Source organism: Ammospiza nelsoni, chromosome 8, assembly GCF_027579445.1.
Source record: "Ammospiza nelsoni isolate bAmmNel1 chromosome 8, bAmmNel1.pri, whole genome shotgun sequence".
Classification (NCBI taxonomy): Eukaryota; Metazoa; Chordata; class Aves; order Passeriformes; family Passerellidae; genus Ammospiza; species Ammospiza nelsoni.
The window spans coordinates 21,282,751-21,307,636 of NC_080640.1; the positions used below are offsets into that span (position 1 = coordinate 21,282,751).

The window sequence follows — 24,886 nt, forward strand, 5'->3', positions numbered from 1 at the left end:
CTCCAGAGGACCAGGACACTTGAGCTGCTGCTTTGCACCTTACTCTAGATATTTTCTGTGCTTGCTTTGGGGGGTGGTTTTTCAACGGACAGTGAAATTTTGATATTTTCAGTGGATGTAAACTACAAATGAAACATGAATGCAGGTTGGCTTATGTGCAGCCAATTAAGTGTAAGCTAATCTAGTATTACTCTTACAGTTAGATGGCTTTGAGGTGTGTGAGTCCAGTAGGACAGGAAGGGTTTTAAATTTATTCTTTTTGCATAGTTCTAGGTATCTCTGATGGTTACCTTATATATCACGATGCTCTTAGAGAGATATCTTTCAAAGTACAGGAGGGAGGTGTGAGCAGAGAAAGCCACAAAGCCACTGTGTAGTAAGGAAGTAAATTTTATACAAATACAAGGCACACAAACCTGCATTCTAGCAGTGATGATAATCTTTGGGGAGAAGAGGAGAAGTTTCCATGTGTACTTTTTCCTCAATACACACCATTTATGCAGTTAGTTGATTTAAAAGTGTAATAAACAAAGTTCACAGCCTGGTCAGTCCTCTCTTTTTGGAACTGCCCTTGTACTGGCCTTTGCTTTGTGCTCTTTGAATGCATAAGTGCTGTGTTAAGGTTTGTAGCAGGTGTAATTTTTCCACACTTCTGCCTGTCAGGATGTTTACCATGATTTGAGGTAGTGTTTGCCATGCTTTGCAGGCTTGTAGGACTAATATGGGAACTACTGGATAGTTAGCAAGTTGTTTTAAAAATTCAGAATTTAGTTTAACTTATAGTTCCTGAAACATGATGATTTTCTTTTTCAAAGTGGAAAATAAACTGTTTCGTACACACAGTGAATGGATGCAGGAAAGGGATTGCAGCTCCAAGTGTTCACAGAACCTTGTCTTGTGTGGGACCAAGAGCAGCTGCTTCAGTAGATGAGTCAGAAATCAGTACCTGTTGCTGATAAAGCTTTTGCTTTTCAATATTAATATTTCAAAAAACAGTATTTAGAGATACTTCTGGCAGTATTTCATGTTCAGAGACTTCTTTTTTTTCAAACCATGGTAAAAACAAAAAAAAGGAAAAAGAATATAAAATACTGCAGGTAGCCCTCAAGGTACTTTATAAAAATGTAGGTGTTCTGAGAAAGCCAGCTTGCTCCTTCTGTCCTTCCTAAGGCTGGAGATAGGCTGGGACCAGGACAGTGGATCTGTATTGAAGGTCATGGCAGCTTCACTTTTCAGTAAAATTTGCCCCTCTCTGCTGGTAGCCCTGTACTTACTTACACGCTGTTTCTGTTCATAGGATAACAGAGATCTAATGTTTGGGTATCATGCACAAGGATGTGTTTTCTAGCAGGTAGTCAGATGATGTTGAGGTGGTTCTGAAAAGGCATGGAGAGGCAGTTGCTAATGGGAACAGTTGAGGTTTTTGGTTTGCTAGTAAAATTTCTTGGGAGTGTGTGTGAAACTTTTAATTTCTTTTAATGTGTGCATAACACTTAATGAGATAGCACTTAAGACTGTAATTGTGTGTACACAGCTAATGCCTAACAGTTTTCAGACAATCTGTTTAAAACCTCAGAGTGCTATAGCAATGCAAATAGGAATCTGCTTGCTTTGAGTGGGATTTATAGTTTTGGGTAACTTTGCATACTCAAAAATAAAGTAAAATAAAACTTTTCGGGACCTAATGTGACTCTTTGGGGGGGGGGGATGTTAGAATGTACTAAGTGCTTTAAGAATTTAATGGTCACTATAAACATAATCAAATAAACATAAATTTCACAAGCACAGAAACTACATAGGAAAAAAAATTGGTTTGGGCCTTAGTTCTGGGACAGGTTCTGACATAAAGTAATAGAAGTCCAGCTGAATTTTTACCAAGGATTGGTTTTGTGCAGGGACAAGGCTGTTAGTTTTTAGAATAGATAGCTGTGAGTCATTAAAATAAACAAAATAATTTGCTGGTTGCATAAATGGCTTCCAAGTCTTTGCTTAAAAATGGACACTGCACTGGTTCAGGTAAATGCTAACGCTATATTGTCATTTCTGAATTAGTGATATGAAAGGTGTCCTTGCCCATCATAGGGCAGTTGGAATTAGATTTATGCTCTTTCTAAATTAAACCATTCTATGGTTCTTTATTTTTTGTGGACCAGTCAGAATGCAGAATATGTAAAGACTGTGAGCAGTAAGGATAGTGGGTCCTTAATGTTTCACCATGTGTAAACTATGTCAAATAGTTAAAATGCTTTGGGGTTTTCTGGGGGCTCTGGGGTGGATTTTTTCAGTTGCATCAATTACAGAACACTTATTGAAGGCACTAAACAAATATTATTTTTTTTTAGTCTTTATCTGTACCACAAACTTATATTGAACTTGGTTTTTATTCTTGTGTTCTTTAGTGACTGAAATACGGAAGCTATAAACAAAATTGAATGTACACACATTCAAGAATTTTTAGTGACAATGGTTTCAAATATTAGAATAATCACAATCAATTATTGTTTGGAATAATTTTGAAATTAGAGATGTTGTAAAATGGGATTTTGGTGGTGTTTTTTGGTGATACAATATTGTCACAGTTAATGGTTTTTACACTGTTTAGAGGATTGAAGGACTGCAGTTGTTGTATGTATGATTTTTGAGGGATTGATTGACTATGGCAGTTGAATGTGTGATACTTAAATAAGTATGGTTCAATTTCTACTTGGAAAGTAAAATAAAAACTAACCTGTTTACAGGTGCTGAGTGAGTTGATGGTCTGTTATTCCTCCATGGTGTGTCTATCTTAATTTTTTAAAAATAGAATTTCCTGACTGCTCTTTGTGCAACTTCAATTTCTGAATGCATGTTGGCGTGAGGGATGAATTTCTCTAAATTTGCTCTTACTGTAGTTGGGAATACAGTTATTAGAACAAGGCAGTCTGTTGAATTTGAATGTTCAGTTTCTAGCAACCTAGCGAATGAAATTGTTTTGCAAGTTGTCATTTACCTTATTCACAGAATTAAAGGGATGAAAAGTTCTTCTCAGGTTATTAGTTCTGTTGAAGCAGTAGTGTGTTACTGGATAAGAGTTATTCAGACCTCCCTTGTGAGACAGAGCAGACACCCTACTCCTAAAGCTTTTGTAACACAAATATTAATATTAAATATTAACACCAAAAGTATTACTGGCTCATCTGGTACAAGATACTGCAGTATTGAATAACTGACTTGAATAGAACTCATTCTGTAAGAGATGAAATGGAATTAACCTTCCTGAAGACTAACCGTTGTTTTTCAAAAGATATGTGGTGGCGATATTTTAGAAGATAAGCTACTGATTAGAAAAATAGATTAATTTCTCTTAGAGTTCCCTTTGATTAAGGTAGGAAGTGCACTGCTGTTTGGATGACATTCTGCTGTTGTTAACAGCTAAAAAATTGCACTAGCTCCCCCCCCCCCCCCCCCCCCCAAAAAAAATTAACCCCAAACACCCATAGTTGATGCTAATTGAGGCAGTTGTGAGCCAGAACTAATACTAGCAGTATGAATTCAGGCTTGGTTTGACTGTGCAAGCTAAAGCAAATGGAAATGATGTCTTGTTTAGTGTGTTGACAGGGGTGTGTGTGTGTTTGTAACTTTCAGTAGTTGAGAGAACAGACCCTGTAATACAGTTATGAATGTAAATGGCTTCAAAGAATATACTGGAGCTTGTAAGCTTCTTGGAACTTGTATATGAGGTGATAGGATTTGCAAGCTCTTTGTGATTAGTTTTGGTATGGGAACATCAGTCTTTGTAGCCCTGAACTGCCAACAACCTTTGTCCTTTATTTTACCTTCAGAAAAAAAAGGGGGGGATGGGGTGGGGTCATGTTTGAAATAGGGAAGTAAATGAATGTTGGCTAATGGCCATGTCTTTTCCTAGAGCAAAAAAAATATCTTGGAAAGATAGATGAGATTGTGGACCTGGATTTGAATGACATGTAAGCTTTCTAAATTATTTATCAGCACAAGCCTTTTTGGAATGGCTAAAGCACTGTTACATTGAAGGGAAATAGAATGGAATGGTTGCCAAGAGGAGATTTTTACTGGATTCTGCTAAAAGAATAATCTGTCTTTTAAAATTATCTGTGTTAAGCTTTAAGTAGCAGTTAAGAAATGTCCACACAATGGTGTGAAATCTGTTTGAATAGCTCTGGACCCTTTTTCTGCTGCTTATTATTAGCATAGTTTATGTACTTTGGGTTTTTTGTTAGTATCATTTTGCTCCAGTGACATATCTGATGAAAACAAAATTATGGGAAAGATCTGTTGAATTATATCTGACTGGCAAGAATAGTAACTAGTTAATTCTTTCTTATTTTATTTATATCTACATTGTTTTTATCCAGTGAAAAGTCCTGCAAGTAGTTGGTACAACCCTTTTCACCTCTAGAACTACAGATCTCATTCAATGTCATCCTCCTAAAAGTGACAACACCAATAATGCTTCTTTTTTGAAGCGTGACCATTTTTGAAAGCTGTTGTATATCTTAAACAGTTGTTTTTATCCAAGTAGCAATTTCATATTTCAGCTGACCATGTAATCCGTACTGGAGAGCTCAGTAAGACAAAAGACTGCAGATGATGTTTGTTCCTATTGGTTGTAAGGAGGGTACAGCAGTTCCCACTTGTAGATGATGGAAGGGAACACACATATCCTTACTTTTGAAAAGTTCAGCTCTGTTTATCTTTCATGTGTATTCTTTGGGGTATACAAGTTTGTCAGTATTTCAGTAATTGGATTGTGAAGAGTTGAACAGTGAGCAGACCTGCTGAGGACTAAGTTTTCAGAAAAAGTACGGTGCCTTGGGGTATGTTTATATCGAAGTATGTTTATGTGGGCTCCTCTTCTATGGCTAGGACAAACTTACTTTCCTGGTGTCAGCATTCTTCATGCTGCTTGACTTAAAATGATCATAAAGCTTAATAACATAAAAGTAGTTTCAATATTTCTGTGTTATATTGTGTTGAGATATAAGGGCATATCACCATGGAACTAATTCTTTCACAAGAATACCCTTAAAAACAAGCATTCCCCACTTCCCAGATCTGTAATGGAATACAGATTTATAGGTCAAGTGAAGATAGCCTGCCAGCTTTCAAATATTGTACCATAAAGAGGAAATGGAAAATGAAGGTAAAGGCAATAAATGATTGCTTTGATATGTTAAACTAACAGCATTGCATACCTGAATCTGGAAGCTGTGAATTCACTTCAGAATTCACAGAAAAAAGAAACCATTTTAATCTGAGTTATTGTGATACTCTCTGCTAGAAGGTACTCTGTTATTTTACTATCCCATTTGGGAGAAATAGTTGCATGTAATTTTATTTGTTACAGACCTGTTTACAAATACTTCCATGTAGTTGTTAATACATTCATATTTTGGATGTTGCAGGTTAGTGTTTTCTTTAAAGCTCTAAAATGTAATGCAGAAACAATATAATAAATATTCTGATTGTTTGTTATGTAATTGATAAGGAAGATGGGAAGTAGATTTGTATCCATTCTGAAGTAATTCTCTGAAGAGTTGTGTACTGCTTCTAGACATTGAAAGATTTGCATTTTTTTAATGAATGTCTGTCAAAGCTGATGGGACTCACCAGACTGGCATGGATAACCCTTGATCTGTTAAATCCAGTGCTTTTAACCTAAAATGGTAATTTCAGAGGAGGGTATGAGCTGTATTGAATTTCGAAGTAATAAAGTATGTCTTGAATTTGAGTTTTTGTCTTGTGTAAAGGAACTGTATTTATCTATAATAAAGACTAGTTTACATCTTTGAGCACTGTTGCATTTGAAGAACAAGCAATTGTGTTCTGGAGTTGCAATTGTGTGCAAGAATAGTGTCCCATGTTCTAATTTTTCCTTGTTTTTGTTAACGTTACTCTTGTATTGGAGACATTTACATGGGTGGATATACAGGGTGGCTTATTATGGGCCAACTTGAAGTTTAGGAAGTATGTTTAGATGAAAACTTTGTAACCAAGTTAGGAAAGTGGACATTTGCCTTGCCAATTAGTATGTTCTACAGTAAAATACCAAGTAAAAGCCTTGGAGGCTGGTGGGTTTTGGTTTGGAGTTTTTTTGTTAGCTAACTGTCTGTTTATTTTTAAATCTAGCCACGAGCTGATCCCATCCCAATATGTAGCTTTTGCTTGGGAACGAAAGAATCAAATCGTGAAAAAAAGCCAGAAGAGCTCTTGTCTTGTGCAGATTGTGGCAGCAGTGGTAAGTTGGCTGAATTTACAAATACTAGGAATGTTTATGTTTTAGTATGTATATTAAAAATATTTTAAACTTGTGAACCATATCCTCTCTTAGAACAAACATAGATCAAGAACTGAAACCAGGGGGACAGAAGAATTTGTTGTTTTTCTTGGTTTGTTTGTTTTGTTTTTGTTTGGTTTATTTAAACTAGAATTTTGTCATCTTTAGGATAATTACAACTGAGAGGTATGAATTAATCTTTATGTCAAAGTATAGGTCTGCTGAGTAAATTAAGAGGAGGAAACTACACTTTTACAGTACAAGAATTCAGTTGTTGTTTGGGATCTATGTGGGCTTTGAAAACTCAAATGATGGTCAAGAATTTTGCTTGCACAGATTTACAGCATTTCAGAAGCTGAGGAATAATCATGGTAATAAAGACTATGTAGCAGTCTTTGCTGCTGCACATCTTGTGTATTCAGTTCATTTTTTTTATTAAATGATTGTGTTACTCAAGAGGGAATTTGAATAATATTTTAAGTAACATACCACATGAGGTGGGCAGCTGGTTGGTTGCTTGTTAGGCACAAGATAATGTCCCTGCTGATTGCATGTACCTCACTCCTGTGTGCTGCAGCAGCTCTTGCAGACTGTGGCTGTTCCTAATGCAGGTGCTTCTCTTCCCTGTGGTGACCAGTGCGGGGGCCTGAGGCAACAGCCTGAACTTGGGTTGGGGAAGGTTTGGAAAAATTTCTCCCAGAAGGTGGTTGTGCACTAGAACAGGCTCTCCAGGGCACCAAGACTGACAAAACTCTCAAGGCACATGTTGTGACTCTTGGGGATGCCCTGTGAAGGGCCAGGAGTTGGACTTGATGATCCTTGCAGGTCCCTTCCAGCTCTGGACATGCTGTGATTCTGTACATCTGGAGTCCATGAGTATCTTCATTTTGTCAGTATGCTGACAGTAGCTATGGCAGTTCTCAGGTCCAGCTACATCAGTACTTGAGTAAAAATAGAGATAGTATGGATAAAAACATATTTTCAGTTAATCAAGAAATGTTATTGGTTATCTGCTTCTCAATTGTCACCCTGATAGTTGCTTTGTATTTTAGCCAGTGTATTTTTTTAGTGTATTTTACCCAGTTATTATACTCTGAAATAAGAAAATTACTTTTTTAACCCAGTATGCAACAGTAAACCTCATAAATTGAAATTTTCTTCCTTTAGTGGTTTATAGGTTACAGGTCTCTGTTTTCAAATCTGTTTTGTGATATTTGCAAAATTAATACTTGGGTCGACTTTGGTGCAGAGAGTTTAAATTTATCAGGTGAGCTTAGATATCAGCCACTCTTCTGTTGTGTAATAATTCCCTGGTGGGTCTTAAGACACTTTAGAACTGGAAGTCTTGACTTTCATGGATCAGCTTCTATTTGAATTAACACCGATACATTCTCTCTGCCTCATTAAGACGAAATTATCTTTAATTAGTTCCTCAGATGTATTAGATAGAAGGAATGAAATAGTGAGACTGCCAGTCAGTTTGCTGGATGGTTAAACTTTAGCTACTGATGCCTAACTAAAATAAAAACCAATTTCAGTGCAATTTATAAATAACAAAACTTCACTCAAGTGGAGTTTTATTGTAATTGGATTTGTAATTTTGCACATTGCAGTGTATCTCAAAGCTGGTCTTGCTGTCTAACAAATAGAAAAGAAATTGCATGTTGTGCACAGCAAGCAAATTGTTCAGTTGATCAGAGATTAAATTGCAGTGCCCACTACTGGCATGCCTGTTTTCCCTTTTTGTTTTTGTGTCAAGTCACTTTTGTCTTTTCAGGTAGTGCCTCTGCATTCTGGTTTTGTAGTTTGTTAGGGTTTTTTTTCCTCATTTTTCCTTATCTCTTGATTTTGAAAAATCAATACACTTGAGAACTGGAATTGAACTCTGCTTCTGTTTTTTCCAAACAAGATGTGCAGAAGCAATTGAAGATGAATGCTGCTGACAGATTTTTATGAGGGTTTGAAGTTGTAGAATGACGAGGGGAAAAAATTGAGTGACTGGAAAATTATAATAAATGTTTTTTAAAGGGGACAAAAATAGCAAAAAGTAGAATACCTATGGGTATTTTCCTTTCAAATTGGATGTTATCCTGAGGAGGCAAGAGGGTTACTTATCAAAGATGGATAGAGCAGGCTGGACAGCAGAGCAACGGAGACACTGGACTCAGGTCAGAGGGAATAGGGGCAGAAAATATTTGGGAAGAACTGGGCAGAGATCACTTTCTAAATGAGATTTAAGGTATACTTTAGTAATAGTGAAATATAGCAACTGTCTTAATTATTGCTGTCTGTATAAGGATATCAGGTTAGTTGGATAAAATGAACTGCTAAGAAAGCTGCAGGTAGTAAAAACTGGTACATCCCCAAGACAGGTGCACTGACCATCTCTGCTCATAGCTCGTCTCCCTAAATAATGATAACACTATGTACCTTAAAGATGATCAGACACAAGTTGAGGGGGTGTTTTTGTGAATTATCTACACAGTAGTTCCCAGCATTTTTGTTTAAGTTAAAAATAACCGGAGATATTAGCATAACTTATTTTGCACTGTGTTTAATTGTAGTTACTGATCTAATGCTTGTTCTTTTAAAAGACTAGCTTTTTCATCAAATCCTTTAACGAATAAAAAAGGCTCAGCTTTGTGAGGAAGACACAAAAGTGATTGAGACCCTCACTTTTGACTTCCTGGTCTCACCTATTTCTGCCACGTCAGTGTATCACAAATATTAACCATTTCAAACATGGGTGAACAAATTCTGAAGTGTTTCATTTTAATGTAGGCCTGTATATATTCCTGGTGAAATCTTCCAGCTTGCAAAGGTCTACATTTCCAGAAATCTGGTAAATTTGTTTGATACATTAAAATATTGATGCTGCTGAGTTTTAAAAGAAAGTCACGTGGTTGAGCCAGGAGAAATTACCAGTTTAAACACTTGAAACTAGGGTTGGAAACCTCTTGGAGTTTCATCAGCTTCTGGATGTGGAGAAAAGAGTATGTTTGTAATTTGAGTTTAGGTTAGTTAGAGGTGAAATACTGCAAGTTTGGGAGCCCAAAACATGCTTTCCTTCAGCTCTCCAATAAAAAAAAAAAAGCTAGCTGTAAAATCAGTGAAGGGCACCATAACTTCAAATGACTATTGAAATCTGTTAAACTACAAAATCTGTGTAACTGCTATGAATGTAGTTAAACAGTTCCTTTTAAAATTGAAACTTGATGGTTACCACTTAATGTCTGGTAGGCATGACCCTATACATGTTACTGTTACATTTGCACTATGTCAATTTGTATCTAAAATGAGTAGTTTAAGTATTATCAGCTATTAGAAAACCATATCATACAGTATTTTGAAATCTACAAGTTCCTGGGCTGTCTCTGCTAGTGCATACCTAGAAAAGATAGTGAAAAAAATATGGCAAATCCATAGTGATGGTTCTCATTTGCAGCCTTCCAGTTCTAGTTACTTGTGGCTCAAGGATTAGGAATTGCAGGCATGTTTAATACCAGTGGATTATTTTTCTTGAATTTTTGTCTGATAATAAGAGCTAGTGATTAAAGAAATGTATTAAGATGTGTAATTGCTTGAAAGAGAAATGTTCCATTGGTAGATAAGAGATACAAACTAATACAGTTATACTTAATTTGTTCAAGCAGTGGTTACCAACCAGTGAAAATGGGTGTTCCATATGTTTATACATCAGTTACTTACGTAAAACAAAATTAAAATCAACAGTTTGAACTGCAACTTAGTTGCTCCTTGAAATAAATCACTTCTGTGCAGAGTAGATAACTCGAGTTAAATACATTTACATGGAGGTGATTGATTCAAAACTATGCTTTAATGTGTTAATAGGGTTAAGTCACAGTTGATAAAATAAGTCTTTATGTGGTATTGATTACTAATATCAGCCTCTCTAGGGGGTTTCATTGAAGGGAGTAATATCTCATTGAACTCATCTCTGCTGTTGTAGTATATTTGTCACATTCTTGGAAGTGCATACTCAATTTTAACCCTAAAAAATGTTGGTATATGCAAAGAATCAAATTATTATGCTTTTTCAATATTTTTCTGAAACTACTCTTTGAATTGATTATTGATTACTCTTTCCTAATAAATTATATCTCTGCATTTTATTTTGAGAAAATGCACAGTTGTCCTTCAAAGTTTAACTATAAAGCGGTTTAAGCCTTGGATAAATAGAATAAAAGGAAGTAAAATCTGAAATTGTCACTTATTCCGGTGGCTTTTGAATTCCATCAGTCTTTGCCATTTGTGCCTCAGTCCATTAGACAAAAATAGCAAATGCTCATAGATGAGATTGTATTTTCATTTGTGGTGTTTTAGCTCAGTCCTGGACTGAGAGACAGTAGATGGAGAAAGTCTCAATCACTGTAGCTCTAGCATTACCTAGAAGAAAGCACTCATTGCAACTCTGACAGTGAGAGGAAAGCACCTTTGATGTGTGCCACGTCGCTGCAGCCATCTCTAAGTGCAGCATGGCATCAGGGATTCTTCTCTCTCTGACAACTTCTGTGGTTATGTTCATGATAGATAATCTCTGAACATAATACTCTCATCAAGTGTTTCCCTGGGAATGCTTATCCCTTCCTATATAGCAGTGCTTTTATCTTGTCTGGATTAGGGCTACGCTCCGAGGTTGTTGAAGACGTGAAAAAAATCTCTGCCCATATTGCCTCAGGTGCTGGATGTGTTCAGTTGCCTGGTAGCCTCTGTTAATTGGGAAAGTCCTGCTGGCCTTCAAGACTACTGTGAAAAGAGGGTGGTCCTGCCAAGGAATTTTTGTATTTTGTGGGAGGTGGTAGTTCAATACTCCACACCCACCCCCTCAATTTTAAACCTTGTATTGCTATATGTTTTCCTTATGCCAATTGCTAGATTATTTTTTTCCTCTTTTTATTACTCTGAAATTGTTCTTTGTGTATAATTAAGTAATTGAAATAAGAAATGCATATAGTTTGGCTTTTCAGTTTCTCTGGTAGATACTTAGTATAGTTAGAAAAATAACTAATGCAATTTAATCTGAAGGTTTCCTCTGTTTATTTTTGCATTGCTATGAAAGTGGAATGTGGTCAATTTATAAATATATTTTTTTCAGAACCAATGACAGTTTAATATGCTATGGAAATAACCTAGTGAAAATAAAAATTTCAGTTTTAGATGCCTATGTAGACCATTCACTGGTGTCAGTTACAGTAAAAGTCAGTTTTCTACTTGTCTTCATGAATTGGTTTAATGACCATTATTCTGTATATTTGTATAAAGTAGATGCGCTAAATAATGTGTTGCAAAATTCCGAAAGCAGATGGTACTTGCAGGGTTCTGGTGGTGCTGGCTACATCCTGCTGAACTTCAGAATCAATCTAACCCATCTTAAATCTCAACCTCTCAATAACATTTTGGTGTTTTTTAGGACATCCATCATGTTTGAAATTCTGTCCCGAGTTAACAACAAATGTGAAGGCGTTGAGGTGGCAGTGTATTGAATGCAAGACATGCAGTGCATGTAGGATCCAAGGCAAAAATGCAGTAAGTTAGATTTGTTCAGGGTTACTGCACTTCTCTTTGTTTATAGTAGCTTTATAATTAGCACATGTCTAAATGCAAACAGCTTCTAACAATGCTGTATTAAGTCTTTTTTTTTCCTTTTTCCTTTTGTCCACCCCCTCATCCCTGCCCCCTCCAGGATAACATGCTTTTTTGCGACTCCTGTGATCGAGGGTTCCACATGGAGTGCTGTGACCCGCCGCTATCCCGAATGCCAAAAGGTGATCTAAAAACTCCTTTCCATGGCAGTACTTCCATTTGCAGTCTTGTATTAAGTGACAAAACCTGTCAAGCATGCTATTATCGTTTTTATTTTCAGTGATAAATAGTATGATTTCATTCATATCAAAGGAAATTTTACTTGTCATTATATGAGGGTGTTTTTCCTCAGGAAAATAAAAAATATCTACATATAATTGACCAGATGTATTCACTGTGTAATGAGTTGTTGCCCCAGTTATTGTAGATGAAATTTTAGAAAGGCTGTTTAAATGCTTGGAGTATATACACTGACAAAGAAGTTCTTGGAACATGTAGAAGAGATTTTTCTTACTGCCTTTTGTAGGAGTGATTGGAAAAACAGGCAAACAAAACAAAATGCATGTTTTGTCTTCAGGTTCTCTAATCTCTAGGTTTCTTACCTATGGCACCTCTCACTTCTGCTCTTACATATTTATGGCTTTTCCTATTTAATCTTAAAGTTATATTAAAGACTTTTTTCAGTTCCTCCCCTCCCAGTCCCCAGCCTCATCTACAATACGTTTGGCTACCTAATGTTAAAAGGATGCTAAATTCAAGTTGTGTATGAAAACAAATATACCATAGGTGTGAAGTAGTATATTTAGCATGCTCTACCTCAGTGGCTTTGTATCACACATGTAAATTTTTTACCCTGTCTTAATTCTGTATGGAGAAAGATCTAGGTAGTATAAGGAGGGACAAACTAGAACAGAAATTCTTCTAGAAACCTAATTGCTCATAATCTTTCCTGTGATTCTTGTTGCCTCTTGTATCCTCCTTTCCATGAGCACTTTGCTTTTAAAAATTTCAGAGTATAGATAGAGGTGGATCACTTTTTCTGTCCACATTCCCTTGCCTATGTCTTGTTCAAGAGATAATTTGCTGACTTTGTATATACTTGGTATGTATGTTGGTACACACCTGCAGTACAGATTAGATAAACTGTGTTTAATTAAACTTTTTTTATATATAGGGATGTGGATTTGCCAGGTCTGTAGACCAAAGAAGAAAGGGAGAAAGCTGCTTCATGAGAAGGCTGCGCAAATAAGGAGACGATATGCAAAACCAATTGGACGACCGAAAAATAAATTAAAGCAACGAATGTTGTAAGTTTCTCTTGGTTTTTATTTCTTTAGATGTTTCTGAGAATGTAGTCAGATAAGAGTTTCATATATGTTTAAGCAGAGTTTTTAACTCTGTTTCAAATTGGGGAAAACAGATAATGAGTGATTTTCTATGTGCCTTTCAGCCCAATGTTCAATAACTTGTATACTATAGTAGGTGCTTTTGGTGTCATGTCAGGTGGTGATAAAAAAATTACTGTGACTTGACTTTTCAGATTCCATAAGTTTTTATCAAAAATTCTTATATACATATAGCAGATGCAAATAAACTTCGGTATAATAACATATGCTGTCTTGAAATGTAGCTTCAGATAATTGTAGTATCTACAGAATACCAAGTGGATAATATCAAGCTATGATAGACGACTTCAGGAGACCATTCTGCTCAAAGAGCAGTTTGAAAACTCTATAAAAATTACTTTGTTAATATCAGCTCACAAAACCCATTCCAAAAAGCAAACTATACAAGTAACAGAGAAGTTGTGGTTTCAGTGGTACTCTGGAAAAGATGATTACTTGAATTCTGCTGTCAACCTGTTACCAGTTACTAGGAAAAGAGATTGCAATTCCTCTTGCTTCTCGGGACTGTGTTTATCCAAAACAAGAGTGTGCTGTAGTGTTTTTTACCATCTATCTTCCCAGGAAACACTGTAGCTGGAGATTAGAAGTCTTGGTTAGAGGATTGTTTAAGTAGCGTTGAAATACTGAGTTGATGTTACACTGAGTGTTAAGTAGGAACAGATTCTGTGTCAGCTACAGTAGCATGTTGCCCTCCAACACATCTTCCTAGCCACATACACCTTTTTTTGCCCCTATTTAAGTATTATTTAACTGTTTGGCTATGTCAACTGAGCAGCTGAAAAGCTTTCTGACTCTACCAACTACTCATTCTGTACATTATGACATTATTCTCTACAGTTTAAAAACCTGTCTTGTATTATTCAGAGTTGCATGGGAGCTGCTGTAAAACTTGGCATTTTGCAAAACAAGGATTTTTGAAGCCAGTGAAGCCCACATGTGAAAATAGAAGGAAAAGTACTTGCAGTTATAATGCACTAGTCAAGTTGATTTACTTGATGCTGTGCATCTTTCTGTATTGTCTTTTGCCTTTCTCTCTTCCAGAATCTTTCATCTTGCCTTCTTGTTTCTTGTCCTGAAGTTCAGTGTATGTTGCTCTAGTAAAGTAGTTCAGGACAGGAATAAAGTATGACACTACATGAAAGTAAAAGATGTAGTTGTACTGGCTGGTGAGACCATGCTGTTAGACTGAGTGAAACATTGTACTTCTCCATTCTCCTCCTGAATAAATAGCTTAGGAATTTCAACATCATTGAGATTTCTATATATCATTGTGTGTGCATAATAAAAATATTCCCTATATCTGCAGCTATGACTTGGACTTTAGTTGTACCTCTGGTTTTATTTACCCTTGAAAACAGATAAACCTTGATCTGGAGGTTAGGGCTCTCTTGTGGTTCAGGAGTGATACTCCCCAGCTGAGTGCTACTGCTGAGGCTTCCTGCTCTCTTGCTTCCCCCTCCTCCTGCCACTGTCTGGAGAGGAGAATTGAAGGCACAAAAAGTAAAGATCCAGGCTGAGATAAGAACAATTTACTGGAAACTGGAGTGAGAAAAGAAAGCAAACAGTAACAGCTACAGTACCAATAACAAAGTGTACAAGACAGGCAAAACAATTCACATGTGATTATTTGACATGGTGTTACCCAGCTGCTCCCTGCTTAGTCAACTGCAAAGAACCCCTTCTCCCTGGAAGAGAGTCCCTTTTCCTGCCCATGAGGTGGTACAGAATAACCACTGAGTCCTGGACATGTTCCCCTTGGCTACTGTAAAAATTCACCCTGCCCTGACCAGAACCGGGACCGGTTCCAATACAGTCCCGTCATCTTTCTTCTCTGCAGTCATGCATGTTTGGGTTCCCGAGGGGTGGATTTAGCAGCAGTGTACCCCTGGACACTAATTCTGCTTCTCCTCCTTCCTCATACATGTAATAGAAAGGTTGGGAATGTTATGAGGGTTTTCCTGTTATGTTTTGCTGTTGAGATGTTGAGCTGCAACTTTTATAGTGAACATCATGCTAAAGGATGCAGAAGTTCTTTTAGTATTATATGAAGATTATTAATGTTTTCAGAAAGATTTTCTTTGTAGCATGTGAGCTGCATGAGCATGTTACAGGAGTGCTTGGGAAGCACTTTGTAAAATAAATATTTGCAATACTGCCAGCACATTTCTATTACTTCAGTGTCTCATATATAAAACAAAGCAATCTTGCTTTGGAAAAATAGTGGTTAGAGATAGAGTAAGAGAAAAGACTCCTTGGCATGAAATCCTATTTAAAAGTGATTGTGGAGTACGGAAGACAATAGTGTCAAACATAAAAAGTGTCTAGTCACATGAAACACAGGAAGGTTAGTCAATGCCATTTACTGCTTGTATAGTACAAAGAAAATCTTTCAAGTGGTACTGGAATAATTTTTTGCCTGTTGACCATCTGTTGGAAGCCCTTCACAGGCAAATTACTGTGTAAGATTAACTTAAACCAGGTGTGTGCTGGCCTCTGGCACTGCTGGTGGTTCCCACATCTGGCACTGAGAACAGGTCTTGGGATGGACTTATGTGTATGACACCAAAGGATTCAAAAGATTTAGAAGTTTTTGGTTTTGTTGCCTCTTAGGAACTAACCAAATTTAAGGATGTGTGGGTGGAAGAAGGGCTGGTTCTTAAGCTGGTGGGCCCTTGGAGGTCAGTAACCAGATGGCAGCCCTTGGCTGTTGAATCCCTAATTAGAAGTAACCTGTTGCAATTAATTACTTCTACCCTCTTAATTGAGATACTGAAGTCTGTGGAAGAAAACTTTCTGCTGCAAAGTAAATAAGTGAACTTCAAAGAGCAGGATGGAAAAGGGAATGAAAGAAAGCATGTGATACCACTGTGTACTTTGTTTGGCTTTGTAATTTGATTGTATGTCCTGATAACTATTTCTTTTATATTTTCAAAAGTTCTGTTTCTGTATGCTCGAATGTACTACTTTGCAGTGTAGTTCCTCTCTTCAGTTATTAGCAACTAGTTAAACCTGTAATTCTATTCTCACAAATGTTGGCTTTCAGTATGCGCTTTTTCTTCCTAACATTTAAATAAGATTCACTACTCTGTTTTTTCCTAACACCATCTGTGTTAGGCCTGATTAGTTCATGGCTCTTCTGCAAATGCACCTTGGTTAGTCTTGCTCTTTGCTTTCCTTTGCTATTTCTGTTTTTTGCTATTTTTAATGTTTAAAGAGTCTTTTTCTTTGGTTCTGTTGTAATGCTCTTAATAAACTACCTTGTTTGGCTTTTAGGTCTTTGGTGGTAACTTTTATTGCCATGTTTTACATAATCCAACAAGAGTGTGGGGAAAAAAGCAGTTTCTTGAAGATTGACTGTTTGCTTTGAAGGATTAATAGACTTTCTCTACAGTTTAAGCAAATGTAGTCTGAAGTTAACTGTTTTGATATCATATTAACAGTGAAAACATTCATCTTCTCTGTGTGTACAATAAACTCTATGGTGACGGAGCAGTTGTTGTACAAACATGATGTAATGATATTTTTTCAAAGAGGCACACTTTGGCTATGCCTAAAAGTACATGAGAAGGCTCTGTACTTGGAAGATCTTGCTATGCCAGCACTTTTTATATGTCTTTGGACTGTCTTTTAGAGATAAGAGGGGGAGGGGGAACAAAAAGGAGAAGGGGAAAAAAAGGTGATTGTTATGCCATAGATTGAAATGTATTTCCCGAATGTATGTGTCTTTAAATTTCTTAAGAGATTTTTGAGTACAGTGCTCCAGGTAACTTATATAAACTATAGTGCTATTTGACAGTAAAGATTTTGAATGCTGATTTTTATTTTTCAAATTTTTGCATAGGTCTGTAACCAGTGATGAAGGATCCGTGAATGCATTCACAGGAAGGGGGTCACCTGGTAGGGGTCAAAAGACTAAAGTCTGTACCACACCTTCATCTGGTCATGCTGCATCTGTGAAGGATTCAAGCAGCAGATTGCCTGTTACAGACCCCACTCGGCCTGGTGCCACCACCAAAATCACCACCACCTCCACCTACATATCTGCCTCTACACTTAAAGTTAACAAGAAAACCAAAGGTCTCATTGATGGCCTTACTAAGTTCTTTACACCATCACCTGATGGTCGCAGATCACGAGGTGAAATAATAGACTTTTCAAAGCACTATCGTCCAAGGAAAAAGGTCTCTCAGAAACAGTCATGCACTTCTCTTGTGTTGGCTACAGGTACCACACAAAAGCTAAAACCTCCACCTTCTTCACTTTTACCCCCAGTCCCCATCTCTGGTCGGAGCCCCAGTTCTCAAAAATCCAGCACTTTGGCTTCTTTTAACTCTCCCCAAAGTTCTTCCAGTCAGTCAAGCATACCCTCCTTTAGTAGCCTTCCTAGCAGCAGTCAGCTAAAGGGACTCTTTGATGGACTCTCTCATATCTATACCACTCATGAACAGTCTCGAAAAAAGCGTCACCCAAGCTATGCACCCCTCAAGCACTTGTGTAGTAAACCAGAATTACCTTCCACATCAACATCTAAAAGTCATTTCTGTGGAAAGAAAGAGGTTAGGAGTAGGTTTGTGTCTCATGCCTGTGCCTCTGGATGGGGTGTGTCTAGAGGACATGCTTTTAAAGCAATTTCTCACCTTAGGAGAACAGTTTTCTTTAAAAAGCACAGGATTCTAGGCAGATTAAAGTATAAAATGACCCCTCAGATGGGGACCCCCTCACCAGGGAAGGGGAGCTTGACAGACGGAAGGATTAAACCTGATCAGAATGATGGTAAGCAAAGGTCGAAGCGCCAACCAAACCTGCGTCCCGTCCAAAACCAGAACTCTTATCACATAGGCCTTAGCTATTTCTCTTGTTCTTACTTCACTTTCATACAAAAACAACAAAACTTTGACCTTTTATCTAATGCTGACTAAATCTCCAAAACATTTTTTGGTTGTTTGTTTTTTTTTCCCTGACTAATACCACACCACTTTTTTATTTTTTGCATCTGTAGTGACACTAGGAGCCCCAAATGCCTTCATAATGTTGCTTCTGGCTGTGTAGTAGCGCATGAGTAGCCACTTGTCATGCCACCTCCTTGTTCTCCCCCTGCCCTTCCTGTGGCAGTAGTGCTGTCATCATGATTGTGTGCTGTCAGTGCTTATAACGGTGGGCATTTCAATTCATTTCCCTCTGCTCCATTGCTTTTTCATGAACAGTTCCATCGTGCTGCAGTCTCCACAACACTTGATCTCTACTGCTGTGAACTACCTTTTTATTACTTTTATTTGAGAAAAAAAAACTAATTTATAATGTTTGAATGCAGGCTTAGTTTAGCATTAATCTTCAAGTTTTAAGGGCCACTTTTTTTCTCCTGTGTTTATTTTATACCTTCCAGAGTATACTGGAATTTATCAGGTGGCATAGTTCTAGCAATCAAATATGCTCCATTTCATGAGGTTCAAAACTAATTTGTTAGAACTGGACTATAAAGGCTTATACAGACAAACAAGCAAGTACCAAAAAATGCCTTGTGCAGCAGCAAACTACAAAATAAGGGGGGTGAAGGGTTCACTTCTGTTACTTAGGAATCCCAAATTTGGTTAGAATGGGGAGTTGTTAACAGCCATAGTTGCAATCCTGTTTAGTAGTGCTAGTGCACATATAACCTTCATGTCTGTGAATAAACTTTTTGCTGGTTTTAAATAACAGATACTGAAATCAAACTAAGCATCAAACAAGAAAATACGGATGTATTTCTGTTGGGAAGCAAGGACACTGTTACACAGGAGGATTTGGAAGTGTTTAAGCAGGCCCGAGAACTTTCCCTGGAGGTAAGAATCATGTTGCCAAAATATAGTTATTTCTGTAAATATAAACTATAAATAAAAAGTCTCTTCATCTTCATTTCTGATATATTCCTTTTAATCTAATGCATCATGCTTGCTGTGAATTCTGTTTGGGAGACACTGTATATGCAGATAGGAGACAAGGCATTGTGCTGGAATGGATCAGATGATAAGTGACACTTAAGATAGATTTTTGAAAGATACACTTGAGCATTTTGGAAACAGGACTACAGGATCAAACATAAAATTGAAAAGTAGCTGATGTCCTGGTCAGGACTGAGAGGATATTGGTCAGTAATGATTTTCCTCTGCAAATGAAGCAGATATTCTGAAAAGCTAAGTCACTCCCAGAAAATACTGCTTGGCAGGAAACCAGGTTCAGTGAGTCCATAAATTCATTTTACTCGATTAGTCACCACACTTTGAGTTTAAATACTGTAGACTTTATCTAGCAGTGATAATATTTGAGCTGAATCAGACTAGTGAACCAGACTTTTACTTTTCTGTCTGTGAAATGAACAACCAGTGTCTGTGAGAACCCAGATCAGAAGGTGGGTGAATGTAATGTTTCAATTGCTGCTTTCTTAAAATGACATCATAAATGGCTGTGTGTTGTACTTTTTTCAGTAATACAAGTCAAGTTTTTTTAGGTTTAGTGTACAAGAACTGACATTATACGATGACTTTTTTGCAGTCTTCTTTCACAGCTTGTTAACCAACAAATTCAAATTGAGTTTAAAGATTCCGTTTCATTATTAGCTTGTACTTCTGCTTCCTCATGGAAACAGTTCCCACTACTTGCTTTCTTTATCTTTCATATGCAGTCCCTGAAAATGTTAGGTGGTAATGTTTCTAAAAGTTGACATAGAAATTGCTTGGTTTCCCCCACCTTTCTTACTATTCTATATTTTGCCATCCCTTTAGAGCCTAGCAGTCATTTTCTGATCAGCTTAAATGCAGTTTTGTAGCTGAAATCAGTGTTAGCATATTTGTGACTCTTTGAGGTAAATTCTTGAAGGGTTGTGCTGATACCTTTTCTCTCATTCTTTTGAGAAAAGGACAGCTTTGAGTTTGCCCCAGAGTTATAGGGATGTCATCACACTAGGTGCTGTGAGAGAATAGGATTTGAGGCTGTTGTGCCTCTTCTTTGGCTGGGCTTTTGCTGTTTATATTTTCTTTTTAAAAACTCTGTCCTCTGTCAGAGTTTAAAGAGTTTAAGCAACTGATTTGGATATTTCAGGTTTCTCATGCTTTCAGTGGGTGAAATTGGTTATATAAAGCTGAAGCTGCTTCTACTTTTGTATAACTAATACTTTTTTTTAATTGCACCTGACAGAAAATTGGGTGTAAAAACACTGGTGAAACAAGTGGGCGATACCCTTCAGTGATTGAGTTTGGAAAATATGAGATCCAGACCTGGTACTCTTCACCTTACCCACAGGAATATGCAAGGTAAGAAGTTGTCAAGATTGCCATACATGGTTGGCATTTTTCTGATGTGAACATTGCAATTTATTTTTACTCTTTTGTAACTGTTTATAGTTTAAAGCTCCTGAGAACAGGGATTTGTCATTCTTTTTTTACTAGTTCTAAATCAAAGATGCAATACAAAGTAGTTTTCCTAGTCCTGTAGAAATGTCAATATGTAGCATGTATCTGTGTGGTTTTGTTCAAAGTTTATTTTTGTGGTTTTGTTTTGTTGGTTTTGTTTTCATTTATATGTTTGGTTTTGTCTCAGGTTTTTTTGGTTTGTTGTTTTTTGTTTGTTTTTTCTTACACCGTTGCAATGAGGTATGTCTGACTTCTTGCCCTTGAGACAAATTGCTTTTGGTTGTGGTCCAGTGTTTGTTAACCTCCTTTTTTCTATGGACCAGGGGAGATGTCATGCAAAAGAAATGAAGTAAAAGTGGTAACAGCTTGCCATTTCTGACCATCTTTGCAAGGGTGTACCTTGGAGTCAGGCAAGAGAGCCTGGACTAGTACATGTGCTCAGCAGATCTCTGCAGAGTTTTTGGTGTGCTGAAAATCAATGTTTTATTAATCTGTTGTCTCTGTGGCACACTGGAAGATATTCAGAACTGTATGTTTATCAAGCTTTGCTGCTATAGCATGCAACATGATCTGTTCCAAAAGGCTGTTGCATAGTGGTACTCTAAACTGCCTTTTGCTTGTGTGGTGGGAATAAGGGGTATGTCATGTATCCATCATATAGAAATCAGGGGCTAAAAAAGTGTGGAGAGCATTTTAATTTCCTATTATAACCACAGTTTTTGTAGTGTTAATTTTTTTATTTCAGTTTTAGTTTTTTTCTTTCAATTTATTGTGAAAGGGTGAGTTACCTATTCCATCAAGTAAATGAATCTTAGATAGAAGCATAATGATGGCTAATTATTGGTATGAGGCTAGAGTGGGATGACACTGTAGGAGGCACTGTGGCTCTCAGTTGAGTGCAGTGGGATTACATCATTGAACAAATAGTTCAAACTACTTTTTATGTTGTTGATGAACTTCCTTAGGATAGTGGAACAGTGCAAACAATGGCTGTAATCCCAGCATGTGCTAGTAACTTCAGAGCAGATAAAGATTGTCCTCTGCTCTAAAACTTTGCAGACTAAGTAATTTCTAGATCAGTCTTCCACTGATTCAGTAATTTAAAAATGAAGGTAAGTAGCCATAAAAATTACCAAAGGGAGTGGTTTATGATGGTATGTGGAACACAGGGCATGTGGGTTACTTGCATGTAGTCTGAACTGGATCCTCCCTAGAAGTGCACTTGTCTGTGTTGCCATGCTGTGGAGATTGTGGAGAGGAGATGTTTTGCCTTTATGTGAACTCTAGGTTTGCTTCTGTAGTAAAGTGATAGCTTAGGTGGAGGTGAGGGGGTGAAATCCTACCAGTTTGCTGTCTTGCCCAAGTATTTAGAAGACAGTGGGAAGAAAAGTCATCTCCGAGCCTTCCCCAGAAGCAAAATAAGGAAAATTGAAGGGAAGGAGATCCCCTGTATCCTGATTTGGTCTTCCTTTATATTTACTAGGAACAGCAAAGATGAAATTTGAAGTATTACTCCAGTGTGCTTACTTTGATGGAGACCACAGGAAAAGCTAGGGTGGGAAGGGGGAAGTAACTGAGATCTGCCAGAGGCTGAACCACAAACTGACCACAATACAACTCTATGGAATTAGGTTCAATGTGGTTGATTGATTGATTGAAGCTGATTGTTTCTGATGAGTAGTGTGTGAATGTTTAATCATTCACTCTAATGTTCTATTTACTTATTTAGTTATGCTTTAGCAGCATTTATGTATGATACCTTATATTTGAATGGAAAGGGTTTTCATTTGTGGTGACTTTGTTTATGGAATGTAACAAACTTTTTGTATAAAATATCTTCTTAATTTTCCTACAGATTACCAAAGCTTTACCTGTGTGAATTCTGTCTTAAATACATGAAAAGTAAAAACATTTTGTTAAGGCACTCAGAGAAATGTGGCTGGTTTCATCCTCCAGCCAACGAAATCTACAGAAGAAATGACCTTTCAGTATTTGAGGTAGGTGTATCAAAAGTATAAGCTTTTGGAAAATAACCAGTTTGTAGATGTTAGAGACTAGCTGCAGAACTAGTGAGAACTTTAACATCCTTAAGCACTTCCTTGGAGATTCTTTTTATACTGCAAAACCAAGTTGAGATTCTGCCGATAGTGCAAAAACAAATCCATCTTCCCAAGTCTGTTCTACCCTGCCATGTTCTTTCATGATTGTTCTTTACTTGTACTTCATGCCTTAGCCAAGCTCTTTAAGATACTTGACTGGCATGAATCTTGGGGCTTCCTTTGCAGTTCTCATCTTGGATGGTTTGCCTTTCCCTTCTCAGCAAAAGTACCCCTTGACACCCATGCATTTCTGGCTGCCTGAGAGTCTTGGGTGTAGGGAGAAGTCTGATCATAATGTAGGTGCTCTCAAAGTACAAAAGCAAGTAAAGCAACTTCTTGTGTGTTCTGAAATCAAAAATGTAGCTCCTGAGTGCTTCTGCCTTCATTTTGGATGTTTGAGAAGCTTGCCCTAAGATACAAAAAAATTGTACAACCTCAACTTTGGATTTATTCATCTATGTTTTATTAATCTATGTTTTCCTTTTGGGAGATGACTTATTTTGAGTGTGAGGTTTTATGTATATCCTGGACAAGAGAATTCTGTGTTTCTAATAGCAGACCTGCAGTTAAAACTATGCTCTAATTTTCCAATTTCTCAAGCATTATTACAGGCAGTCATAACACAAAAGACTGGTGGTTACTAGGACTTCTTTTCTCAACAGTGTTATTGAGATGCATGTATTGATAACTTCTCTTTAATTGCAGATGTCATATCCTTCTTCAAACTTGTATTTTCAAATTGTATAAATGTCCTTTGTTCTTTGTCATTGCCATTATCTGTTCAAATAATGGTGGATGCAGTCTGGAAGTCTTTTTTTAAGTTAGAAAAGATCTTTGTATTTGGTTCTTTTGGTTATGCTTGTGCTATTAAAAAATAACTATTTGCATCAAGATTGTGTCCTTCCTGACTTGAGCAGTTTTTATAAATATTGAAGAACTGCCAGCAAAAGACTTAGGTTGTAAATAGACTTACCTCTTTTCCTATCAAGAATGAAATTGTCCTGGACTGTTTAAAATAACTTGATTTTCTCTGTTAGCAGGTGTTAAGTACTGTGGAGCTTGCAAAAGGCAAATTGTGCTTTCTCATTTATTTCTATTAACTACTGCTAATATGTGAATGAAAAATTCTTAAGAAAATAAAGTGCAGAGAAATACTGAGAAAGGGATGGGAAGGTGGGGGATTGCTGCAAGAAACACATGGAAAAAAAAGTATTGTGAAAGCAATGTCCCAACTCTTTCTCCACTGCTTTTGTTCCCTTTGTCTATTTTGGGTGCTTCAATAAGCACTTGTGTTAACCCTTCTGAAATAAATGTCGTTGGTTTGGGTCTTTTTATTTCAAAAGTTAATGTCAGTTGTCACTGACTGCTGTAGAAACTTAGTCATTAGTTGATGTCCTTCTTCATAGATCCTTTCAAGAATTCTGTGCAACCATTTTCTTTTAGGCAGAGTGAAGAGTTTGTGGTTTCCTTCATGCTTTGTGTTTTTGAGAGAAATGGAAATAAGTTTGGCATTTTGTGATTTATGTACCTCTGCCCAGAGGATGACTTTGACAGATTTGAGAGCAGACTTTGACATAGCTTACTATTATGCTGTAGCCAAGCAACTTTTGACAGATGCTTCCTTTTGAGCTTGCTGTCCCTCTTTTTTCCCTGCTTTTCACATTTAAAACTGATGAACAAGCTGTGTTTGCCTGAAATTTAAGAAGTTTTTTACATTTCTGTACAAATGTTCTTACTAAAAAAGACAGCTCACATAATTTGCATTTTCAGGCTTAGCCAGTGGTGATTTCTGCTTGCTTAGTGTTCACATTTAATTTGCACACTTGCTAATAAGTGTGAAAAGTAATAAAAAGCACCTGGACAATGGAGTGTGCTGTGAGAGAGTTTGATGTATTCAATAGGCTCTTAAGAGCTGTATACAAGTTTATCCTGATGCCTTAAGGAGCAGTAGTTATTCATTGAATGTTTTTTCTTCAATCCACTTAATACAGCTATACTACTGATGTTCCCTTAAATTGCTAAATATATCCAAAAGGATGGGTTTTGCTTAGATTTGTAACTAGGATTTTTACGCAAAACAAATTAGAATAGAAGATGGTC

General features: G+C 37.0%; 1 protein-coding gene across 1 annotated transcript in view; it reads left to right on the plus strand.

The window, feature by feature from the left end:
• Window positions 1-24,886, plus strand: part of KAT6B (lysine acetyltransferase 6B) — a 101,421-nt gene that overhangs the window by 42,244 nt on the left and 34,291 nt on the right. The window contains exons 3-10 of the mRNA XM_059476629.1: window positions 6,145-6,253; window positions 11,724-11,839; window positions 11,997-12,078; window positions 13,071-13,203; window positions 17,144-17,526; window positions 19,000-19,121; window positions 20,473-20,588; window positions 22,543-22,684. Coding sequence (XP_059332612.1) covers window positions 6,145-6,253; window positions 11,724-11,839; window positions 11,997-12,078; window positions 13,071-13,203; window positions 17,144-17,526; window positions 19,000-19,121; window positions 20,473-20,588; window positions 22,543-22,684 — 1,203 coding nt within the window. The remainder of the gene's footprint in view (window positions 1-6,144; window positions 6,254-11,723; window positions 11,840-11,996; window positions 12,079-13,070; window positions 13,204-17,143; window positions 17,527-18,999; window positions 19,122-20,472; window positions 20,589-22,542; window positions 22,685-24,886) is intronic.